Raw genomic sequence first — 10,574 nt, forward strand, 5'->3', positions numbered from 1 at the left:
CTGCTGGCTTCTCTTCAGGGCAGTGCCCCAGCAGGCCAGGCCTGGGGCTCCCAGGGGTCAGCAGCTGCTGCTCTGCAGGCAAAGTGGAGCCAGAGCAACTGTGGTGATGGTGCTCAGGGGTGTGAGAGCCCTGGGGCTGAGAGCCTGGAGCAGAGCAGCCCCAGAGGGGAGCTGAGCAATGCTCAGGGAGAGCTGAAGGAGCTGTGGGGGGCAAGAGGCTGGGGCCAGGCTCTGCTGAGTGGTGCCCAGGGCCAGGCCAAGGGGCAAGGGGCACAAAGTGTCAGGCAGGAGGTTGGAGCTGAGCAGGAGGAGAAAGTTGTTTGGGGTGAGGCTGCTGGAGCCTGGAGCAGGCTGCCCAGAGAGGTTGTGGAGTCTGCTGGGGGGGAGAGCTTCCAACCCCCCCCTGGGCACTGTGCCCCTGGGCAAGCTGCTGGGGGAGCCCTGCTGGGGCAGGGGTTGGAGTGGCTGAGCTCTGCTGGGGGAGCCCTGCTGGGGCAGGGGTTGGAGTGGCTGAGCTCTGCTGGGGGAGCCCTGCTGGGGCAGGGGGGTTGGGCTGGGGGAGCTCCGACCCCCGCGGTGCTGGGACTCTGGGAGGGAGGTTAACAACCTGCCCGAAGGCTCTGAGCGGCGGCAGCCGCTGGCTGGGAGCTGCGGCGCAGGACGGAGCCGCTGCGAGAGGTCCATCTGGTGGCTGCTGCCCTCTGAGCAGCGCTCAGGCATCGGTGAGCAGCTCTGGTGGGGGCCCTGCTCCCAGCGACCTGCCCCCCAGGGTCCCTCACCCTGGCAGGTGAGGGGTTTGATGAGCAGCACCCCCCTGCCTTCCCCTGATCCCTGCCAGCAACAGCTTGGATCGGGATGGGAGAGAGAGAAACCCCTCCGAGGCAGGAGCTGGTGGTCAGAAGACTCAGCGGGGGCAGGGTGCTTTGGTGGGCTGCAGGAGCCCCCACTGCTGGTTAATTACTTGGGGTGTTAATTAGCTGAGCAGCTTTGTCCTGTCCATCGTCCTGCCCAGGGAGGAAATGTTTCCTGCAGCTCCTAAGCTTCTGCTCCTCCCCTGTCCCCCAACATCCTCTGTCCTACCCCCAGCCCCTCTCCCACCCCCAGCCCCTGTCCCCCCACATCCCCTCTCCCACCCCCAGCCCCTCTCCCACCCCCAGCCCCTCTCCCACCCCCAGCCTCTGTCCCCCCACATCTCCTGTCTCACCCCCAGCCCCTCTCCCACCCCCAGCCCCCTGTCTCCCCACATCCCCTGGCCCCTGTCCCCCCACATCTCCTGTCCCACCCCCAGCCCCCCACATCCCCTGGCCCCCCACAGCAGCTGCCACCCCCCACAGAATCACAGAACATTAGGGGCTGGAAGGGACCTCTGGAGCTCATCCAGTCCCAGCCCCTGCCAGAGCAGGGCACCCAGGGCAGGGCACACAGAACACATCCAGGGGGGGCTGGAAAGGCTCCAGAGGAGACTCCACAGCCTCTCTGGGCAGCCTGCTCCAGGCTCCAGCAGCCTCCCAGGGACAAAGTTTCCCCTCCTGCTCCCCTGGCAGCTGCTCTGCTCCAGCTTGCCCCCAGTGCCCCTTGTGCTGTGCTTGGCCATCCCTGAGCAGAGCCTGGCTCCAGCCCTGCACAGCGTTATCCCCAGCACTGAGGGCAGCCCTCAGGCTGCTCTGCTCCCAGCTCCCAAGCCCCAGCTGCCTCAGCTGTGCTCACAGGAGATGTTCCACTGCCTGCAGCAGCTCTGGGGCTCTGGGCTGGGCTCTCTCAAGCAGTTCCCTGAGGTCCAAGGTCTCTTCCAACCTGGTCTCTCTCTCCTCTCTCCTCTCCCTCTCCTCTCCCCTCTCCTCTCCCTCTCTCCTCTCTCTCCTCTCCCTCTCTCCTCTCCCTCTCTCCTCTCCCTCTCTCCTCTCCTCTCCCCTCCCTCTCCCCTCCCTCTCCCCTCCCTCTCCCCTCCCTCTCCCCTCCCTCTCCCCTCCCTCTCCCCTCCCTCTCCCCTCCCTCTCCCCTCCCTCTCCCCTCCCTCTCCCCTCCTCTCCCTCTCCTCTCCCCTCCCCCAGGGTTTTTCTTCTTCAGGCTGGACAGGTTGGGGCCAGGTTGGACTCGATGCTCTTTGGGGTCTTTCCCAACCTTATTGATTCTCTGACCCGAGGGGCCCAGAGCCGGCCACAGTACTGCAGCTGCGGGCTCAGAGGGGCAGGAGCTGGGCTGCAGCCCGGTCGCTACTTTAATTCCTGACGCAGAAGAGGGAGGGAGGAGCAGCAGGGCCCTCAGGCTGCGGCCGCGGCTCCCTCGGCATCCCCCTGGCCGCCGCGGGAGCCCGGCGCGGTCCAGACCTGGAGGCTGCGGATGATCAGCCACTCGCTCTGCCCCCGCGTCACCCGCACCCGCAGGCACTCCACCGGGCCCCCCGGCGCCCTCTCCAGCCCCCGGCCGTCGAAGGAGCCCTGCTGGAAGGCGCCGGCCGGGGTGTAGGCGGCGCAGTCCCTGCCGTCCGCCCGCCGCCGGCGGCCGAGCTCCAGCAGCCCTGCGCGCAGGCGGTCCCCGGGGCGCTGCGCAGAGCCGGTCAGCACCCGCACCCGGCGCAGCAGGGCGGGCTGCCGGAACACCACGGTGAACACGCTGCCGGCCACGGGGTCCTTGCCCCAGAAGTAGCCTTCTGCCGTGCCGTAGGCCTCCCGGGGCTCGTGGTGCTCGAAGACGTCCATGCTGCTGAAGAGCTCGGCCGGGGGGTTGTCCGGCGGGTCCGAGGCGTCCGCCTGGAACTCGTCGTCCTCCAGGCGGTTGAGGCTGCCCTGGAAGGAGGAGTAGAGCCCTCGGTGCTGGAAGAGGGAGGGCCTGAAGCGGATGACCTCCTTCTGGGCGAGCAGCTGTCGGAAGTGGGTGAGCAGCCAGTCGCAGGGCATCTCCTGGTAGAAGAGCAGGAGGAAGCGCGCCAGGCGCGGCAGCTCCCGGGCGCGGTAGAGCTTCCCGATGTAGCCCAGCTTGGAGAACTCCAGCGTGGCCCAGGCCGAGCCTGCCCGGGAGGCCACGGCCCTGCGGACGGCCGTCAGGAAGGAGCGGGCGCAGCGCACGTCGTCCTCCACCATCAGGAAGTAGGAGGAGAGGTTGGCGGCGAAGGCGAAGAGGAAGGCGTAGTCCAGGTTCTGCTTGGAGCGGAACCTGACCCTCTCCTCGGGGTCGCCGTAGTTCCTCTTGAGCCCCTCCAGGCTGGGGTAGCGCTGCTGCGGGGCGTGGATCAGCAGCAGCCTGCCCAGCAGGACGTGCTGGGCGAAGCGCTGGGCGAGGCTGGCGGCCACCCGCCCGTTCCAGGAGGGGTCGGGGTCTGCCAGGTGCACGACCACCACCAGCTCCTGCAGCTCCTCCTCCGTCGACTGCTCGAAGAGGGACTGCAGCGTGGCCGGCAGGTAGAAGCCCCGCGGGCGCCGCACCGAGGCCAGCCCCACGGCCAGGAACTCTGCCAGGCAAAAGCCAAGGTTCAGCAGCTTCCCAAGGGCTGAGACAGCCAAGGGCTGCCCAGGGCCAAAAGGAGAGAAAAGAGCATGGAGGCACAGATCCACAGATCCATGGAATCAACCAGGCTGGAAGAGATCTGAGAGAGCAGCAAGTCCAAGCTGTCACCCAGCACCTCCTGACAGCTAAACCCTGGCTCCAAGTGCCACATCCAAGCCCCTCTGGAACACCTCCAGGGATGGGGACTCCACCACCTCCCTGGGCAGCACATCCCAAGGGCCAATTCCTCTCTCAGGGAAGAACTTTCTCCTCCCCTCCAGCCTAAACCTCCCCTGGCACAGCTTGAGACTGTGTCCTCTTGTTCTGGTGCTGGCTGCCTGGGAGAAGAGCCCAACCCCCACCTGGCTCCAACCTCCCTGCAGGGAGTTGCAGAGAGCAAGAAGGTCTCCCCTGAGCCTCCTCTTCTGCAGGCTAAGCAACCCCAGCTCCCTCAGCCTCTCCTCCCAGGGCTGTGCTCCAGACCCCTCCCCAGCTCTGTTGCCCTTCTCTGGACACCTTCCAGCAGGTTGCTCAGAGCCACTTCCAGCCTGGCCCTGAACCCCTGCAGGGAGATGTTCCTCGTTGGGCAGAGGGGAAGAGACCTCAGGCAGGGACTGAGCTTTTCAGCAGTGACTTAGTGCTTGCTGCTGCCACCCCCTGCTGCAGAGCTGACCCTGGAGCTTTCACCCTGGCCCTGCTAGACCCATGCTTACCACAGGCTTCCCCAGGCCCTGTGGCACAGCAGGAAATTCACTGCCAGCCAAGGCCAGGAGGAAGCCTCTCCCCCACACACCATAAGGGAACAGCAGACAGCCTGAGAGGGAGAGAAGATGGAGGCCTGGAGCACAGCCCTGGGAGGAGAGGCTGAGGGAGCTGGGGTTGCTTAGCCTGCAGAAGAGGAGGCTCAGGGGAGACCTTCTTGCTCTCTGCAACTCCCTGCAGGGAGGCTGGAGCCAAGTGGGGGTTGGGCTCTTCTCCCAGGCAAGCAGCACCAGAACAAGAGGACACAGTCTCAAGCTGTGCCAGGGGAGGTTGAGGCTGGAGGTGAGAACAAAGCTCTTCCCATCAAGAGAGATTGGCTCTGGGGATGTGCTGCCCAGGGAGGTGGTGGAGTCCCCATCCCTGGAGGTGTTTAGGAAGAGCCTGGCTGAGGCCCTTGGTGCCATGGGTTGGTTGATCAGGAGGTGCTGGGGGAGAGGTTGGACTGGATGAGCTCTGAGGTCTTTTCCAACCTGGTTCATTCTGTATCCTGTACCTTCAATAGAGAGAGAGAGGGAAACAGAACAGAGGAACAGATTCCAACCTCCTGGGCCAAGCTGCCTGTCCCCCTGGGCCTCTCTAGCCTCTGGAGGACTTTTCTTCATGGTTACACCAATTAACTCTTGATTGCCCTTAACCTCCAACAGCAGGCTTGAGGGGGGACCTGAAGCTGTCCAGCCTGGAGAGGGGAGGCCTCCAGGGAGACCCAAGAGTGTCCTTCCAGTAGCTGCAGGGAGCTGCAGGAAGGATGGAGAGAGACTGTTCCCAAAGGCCTGCAGGGCCAGGCCCAGGGGCAATGGCTTCAGAGCAGAGCAGATTGAGATTGGATGTGAGGAACAAGTTCTGCACCAGGAGGCTGCTGGAACACTGCAGCAGGTTGCCCAGGGAGGGAGTTGAGGCTCCAGCCCTGGAGATCTTCCAGGTGAGGCTGGAGAGGGCTCTGGGCAACCTGATCCAGTGGAGGATGTCCCTGCTGAGTGCAGGGGTTGGACTGGAGGAGCTGTGCAGCTCCCTTCCAGCCCAAACCATTCTGTGATGCTGTGGCTGCACCACCAGGAGGTTCTTCCCTGCAGGCCCTGAGGAACAGCCTCCAGAAAGCTCTCCATGTGGCCAACCCCCAGGGGTCACACTGCTGCTGGCAAGGCCAGGAGGTCCTTTCTGAAGCTGAAGCCTCCAGCAGCTCAGCAGGGGCCCAAAAGTGGCCAGGAGAGGCCAGGAGAAGGAGTCAGAGGTTCCTCTGAGGAGGAAATCCTTGGGCACAGCTCAGAGAAAGCCCAAGCTGGGGAGGGGAGAAATGCAGGGAGAGGCTGCAGGGCAGGGAGGGCTTTGTGGTGTGGCTACATGGCCTGCAGACAGGTCCTGCTCTGAACCTGCTGGAGATCTCCTCCCACTGCAACAGCCTGCCCAGGGAGGCTGGGGATGAGTAGGGACCCTGCAGGTGTTCAGGACCAGGCTGGATGAGGCCCTGAGCAGGCTGTGCTGGTGGGAGGGGTCCCTGCCCATGGCAGGGGCTGGAGCTGGATGGTCTTGAAGGTCCCTTCTAGCCCAAAGCATTCCCTGCTCCTCCTGCCCTCCTCACAGCCCAGCTGGGGCTGCATTTGGCTGCAGCTTCTGCTGCTGCTCTTCTGTGCTGCATGTCCTGGGCCTCTGGTTTCTTGCAGGGCTGCCCTGAGCTCCTTCCCAGGCCCTCTGCATGAGAGTTGCTTTTTGTCCACCTGTCCCAGAGCCTGAGCCACATCTCCCACAGCCTGCAGTTGTGCCCAGCTCCACCATCTGCACCTCCCTGCCTGGAGCCCAGGCAGCTGGAGCCCAGTGAGCTGGGATCTGAGCCACCCTCCCCACAGAGGTCACAGCATCACAGAATGCTCTGGGGTGGAAGGGAGCTGCACAGCTCCTCCAGCCCAACCCCTGCACTCAGCAGGGACATCCTCCACTGGGTCAGGTCACCCAGAGCCCTCTCCAGCCTCACCTGGAAGATCTCCAGGGCTGGAGCCTCAACCCCCTCCCTGGGCAACCTGCTGCAGTGTTCCAGCAGCCTCCTGGTGCAGAACTTGTTCCTCACATCCAAGCTCAATCTGCTCTGCTCTGCTCTGAAGCCATTGCCCCTGGGCCTGGCCCTGCAGGCCTTTGGGAGCAGTCTCTCTCCATCCTTCTTGTAGCCTCTTCAGGTCCTGGCAGTTGCTCTAAGGTCTCCCTGGAGCCTTCTCCTCTCCAGGCTGAACACCCCCAGCTCCCTCAGCCTGCCCTCACAGCAGAGCTGCTCCAAGCCCCTGAGCATTCTCCTGGCCTCCTCTGGAGTCTCTCCATCAGCTCCAGGTCCTTCCTGTGCTGAGGGCTCCAGCCCTGCACCCAGCCCTGCAGGTGAGGTCTCAGCAGAGCACAGAGGCAGAGTCTCCTCTCTGGCTCTGCTGGCAGCACTGCTTTGGCTGCAGCCCAGGTTGGGGTTGGCCTCCTGTGCTGCAGGCTCACCCTGCCTGCTGCTGGCCAGCTTCTCCCCCACCAGCACCCCCAAGGCCTCTGCCTCAGGGCTGCTTTCCAGCCCCTCCTCCCCCAGCCTGTGCTGACAGTGAGGATTGCTCCAGCCCAGGTGCAGAGCCCTGCCCTGGCTCTGGCTGTACCTCATGAGGTTCCCCTGGGCCCCAGCTCTGCAGCCTGCCCAGGTCCCAGGGTGCAGAAGCAGCAGCTGGACCTGGAGCACAGAGACCTTGCTCTGCTCATCTGCCCAGCCAGAGCAGCCAGGCTAGGGAGGAGGCCACCAGAGATCAGCAGGTTGCCCATCCCAGAGGGGCTGGAAGCAGCCCCCAGCCGCAGCAGCAGCAGTGTGGGGCAGGTCCATGCTGGGCACAGCCAGAGCCCTGCTCAGCCCCGGGGCCACTCACTTTTGTGGGGGGTCAGGGAGCCAGCCAGCAGCTGGTAGGAGACGTTGTGGAGAGCAGAGAAGTCCTCAGCCTCGCTCAGGGTGTGCCGAGCTCCTCCTGCCTGCAGCTGCTGCAGCACCGCGGCCGGGGCCGAGCCATGAAGCTCCACCTGCAGGGCAGCCACAGGCAGCCAGGGCTGAGCCAGGGCAGCCACAGGCAGCCAGGGCAGAGCCGGAGCAGAGCTGGGGCAGAGCCAGGGCAGAGCCAGGGCAGCCACAGGCAGCCAGGGCAGAGCCAGGGCAGAGCCGGGGCAGAGCCAAGGTAGAGCCGGGCAGAGCCAAGGCAGAGCCAAGGCAGAGCCGGGGCAGAGCCGGGGCAGAGCCAAGGCAGAGCCAAGGCAGAGCCGGGGCAGAGCCGGGGCAGAGCCAAGGCAGAGCCGGGGCACAGCCGGGGCAGAGCAGGGGGACAGTGACCATGGGGGGGGACACAGAAGTGAGGGGGAGCCCCCCGTGCTGGACCCCCACCCAGCTTCTGGACTGAGGGAGGCCCAGGGGCACAGGGCAGTCCCAGGGAGCAGAGCTGGGGATTGGGGGTGACATGGAGCAGGGAAAGGAGCACAGCAGGGGCTGGGAGTGACATGGAGCAGGGATGGAGCAGAGCAGGGGCTGGGAGTGACATGGAGCAGGGATGGAGCAGAGCAGGGGCTGGGAGTGACATGGAGCAGGGATGGAGCAGAGCAGGGGCTGGGGCTGGGGCTGACATGGAGCAGGGATGGAGCAGAGCAGGGGCTGGGGCTGACATGGAGCAGGGATGGAGCAGAGCAGGGGCTGGGAGTGACATGGAGCAGGGATGGGGTTTGGGGGGTGACATGGAGCAGGGAAGGAGCAGAGCTGGGGCTGGGAGTGACACAGCAGGGATGGAGCAGAGCTGGGATTTAGAGGTAACAGAGCAGGGGAAGGAGCAGAGCTGGGGGTGGGAGTGACATGGAGCAGGGATGGAGCAGAGCTGGGGCTGGGAGTGACATGGAGCAGAGCTGGGGTTTGGGGTGACATGGAGCAGGGATGGAGCAGAGCTGGGGGTGACATGGAGCAGAGCTGGGGTTTGGGGTCAATGTGGGGCAGACAGGGAGGGGATGATGCTCTAACAGCCCCTCCAGTGGGACAGCAAGGGCTGGGGGACTCACCTCCTGGGGATCCTCCTCCTGCTGACAGCCTCTGTAGAGGAGGAGGAAGAGGAAGAGGAAGAGGGAGGAGGCTGCGAGGGCAGCCAGCAGGGCACGCCGGGGGGGAGCAGCGCATGGCCGTGGGCACAGCAGGGCCTGGGGGAGGAAAGGACAGACCAGGGCCAGGCCACAGCCTGGGCACAGCCACCAGCACCTGGGCAGGACCATGGGGGGGGCAGCTGGATGCTGACCCAGGGCAGCCATGGGGCAGCATGGGCAGGGGGCAGGACACCCCAAACCCAGCCAGGTACAGACCCAGGCCCCTGCCCCTGGTGCCCTGCAGCCCCTCACAGCAGCCCTGGAGCACTCAAGACTCGGGTGGCACCTCAGGGAAGGCCTTTGGTGCCAGGGTGACACCCCAGGAGCAGCCACCCAACCCTCCAGACCTGGCAGCAAGAGCTCAGAGGAGCCCAGGATGCTCTTCCAGGAGCACAAGGACCGAGCAGCTCCCCCAGCCCCCCTGCTCCTGTCCACCCCTGCAGCTCTGCTTGCCCAGCCCCAGCCCCAGCCCTTGGGCAGCAGGGCAGGAGGCTGCCTGGCAGGGGGGGCAGTGTCACCTTCAAGGAATCTGTAGTGCCCTTGAGATGTTTTCCCTTGCAGCAGAGCTGTGGCAGGAGGCTCAAAGGCTTCTGGGCTTGCCTGGGGATTTTCCATTACAAATAAGCCCAGGAGTGCCCTGGGAAAGGAGAAACTGCCCAGGGAGGAGAGCCCAGCTCAGGGTGGGCACAACCCCACTGCCCACAGTGCCACCTGGCTTGGGTCAAGCTGTGTCTGAGTGTGAACACAGCCTGGGCTCCAGCCAGGGCTTCACAGAGCCAGGGACTGGCTTGGGTTGGAAGGGAGCTCAAAGATCATCCAGTGCCCAGCCCCTGCCATGCCCAGGGACACCTCCTCCCAGCACAGCTTGCTCCAGGCCTCACCCAGCCTGGCCACAGCCACAGCCTCCCTGGGCAACCTCTCCCCACCCTCACTGCAAGGAATTTCTTCCTCCTCTCAGTCTCTCCTCTCCCAGCTCAAAGCCATTGTTCCTCCTCCTGTCCCTCACAGCCCTTGGCCCAAGTCCCTCCCCAGCTCTCCTGGAGCCCTTCAGCTCCTGCAAGGCTGCTCTGAGCTCTCCCTGCAGCCTTCTCCTCTCCAGGCTGCACAGCCCCAGCTCTCCCAGCCTGGCCCCCACAGGGGAGGTTCTGCAGCCTCTGCTCATCTCTGTGGCCTCCTCTGGAGCCTCTCCAGCAGCTCCAGGTCCTCCTTGTGCTGGGACCCCCCAGAGCTGGAGGCAGTGCTGCAGGTGGGGGCTGAGCAGAGCAGAGCAGAGGGGCAGAATTCGCTCCCTATGCTGCTGCCCTCGCTGCAGCCCAGCTCAGGGCTGTCTTTGTGCTGCCAGTGCCTGGTGCCAGCTGCTGCCAAGCTGCTCATCGACCAAAGTTCTCCTCAAACACCTCCCTGCACCACCTGCCATGGGCCAGCTCCCCCCAGCCCCCCTGCGGCCATCGGGGGAGCAGCTCGAGGGACCCAGCCCAGCCCTCAGGGACCTCCCCCCCTGCAGCCAGCCTGGAGCTGGGGCTCTGCCCAGGGCCGTGGGATGAGCTGGGCAGGGGGCAGCTGGCAGCTGGGCACCTGCTGGGCTGGGCACATTTTAACTCTGGGTGGCCAAAGGATTTTCCAGCTGCTGGGGGGGGGGTTCTGGCTGCCAGGGGCCCACCCTGGAGGGCACAGGAGGTGCTGCTGTGCTCCCCCAGATCCCTCAGGCTGAGGTTTTGTGCAGAGGGAGCAGGGAGCCTGTGAGGGGCAGGGACTTGCCCCACCCTTAGAATCATAGCAGCGAGGAAGAGACCTCAGAGATCATCCAGTCCAGCCCAACACCTCCTGGCTAACTGAGCCATGGCTCCAAGGGCCACATCCAAGCCTGTTTTGCACACCTTGCCCCAGCCCTGCCCCACACCGAGCCCCCAAGCTGGGCTGTTGGGGTTTGCACCCACGAAGCAGCCCAGCAGGGCACAGCAGCAGCCCCTGGGCTCCCACCTGAGTGCCTCCCTGTGGAGCATCCCTGTACCCACCGCTGCCCCAGCACCTTCCCCACGGCTCCAGGCCCTGCTGCTGCTCCCCCAACCCTCCCAGCAGGACAGGGGAGGGGGACAGCCTCAGCAGGGCGCTGCCAGAAGCATCTTCCCACCCCGGGGGGAAGGGAGGAGGCTGCGGGGCACCCAGGGGCGTGAGCATCAGGGCTCCTGCCCCGGGGGGAAGGGAGGAGGCTG

At 65.2% G+C, this 10,574-nt stretch overlaps 1 protein-coding gene across 1 annotated transcript; it reads right to left on the minus strand.

Annotated features, from left to right (window-relative positions):
- Positions 1-2,182: 2,182 nt before the first annotated feature.
- LOC137454622 (alpha-1,6-mannosyl-glycoprotein 4-beta-N-acetylglucosaminyltransferase-like) lies at positions 2,183-9,478 on the minus strand. The gene is made up of 3 exons (XM_068164737.1): positions 8,284-9,478; positions 7,122-7,269; positions 2,183-3,448 (listed from the first exon to the last, which is right to left on the minus strand). Exons 1-3 carry the CDS (start codon positions 8,974-8,976, stop codon positions 2,262-2,264), a joined length of 2,028 nt encoding a protein of 675 aa, XP_068020838.1. The 5' UTR covers positions 8,977-9,478; the 3' UTR covers positions 2,183-2,261.
- Positions 9,479-10,574: the final 1,096 nt, after the last annotated feature.

The sequence above is a fragment of the Melanerpes formicivorus genome, unplaced genomic scaffold, assembly GCF_026170545.1.
Source record: "Melanerpes formicivorus ecotype bairdi unplaced genomic scaffold, bMelFor1.0.p_v2 SCAF_82, whole genome shotgun sequence".
Taxonomy (NCBI): domain Eukaryota; kingdom Metazoa; phylum Chordata; class Aves; order Piciformes; family Picidae; genus Melanerpes; species Melanerpes formicivorus.

Excerpts from the sequence above, each read along its gene's own strand:
- LOC137454622 (XM_068164737.1), bottom strand. The coding sequence starts at position 8,976 with ATGGAAAATCCCCAGGCAAGCCCAGAAGCCTTTGAGCCTCCTGCCACA. Across the intron at positions 7,270-8,283 it reads AGGAGGAGGATCCCCAGGAG|GTGGAGCTTCATGGCTCGGC; the intron begins GTGAGTCCCCCA and ends GCTGCCCTGCAG. Across the intron at positions 3,449-7,121 it reads CTCCCTGACCCCCCACAAAA|AGTTCCTGGCCGTGGGGCTG; the intron begins GTGAGTGGCCCC and ends TTTGCCTGGCAG.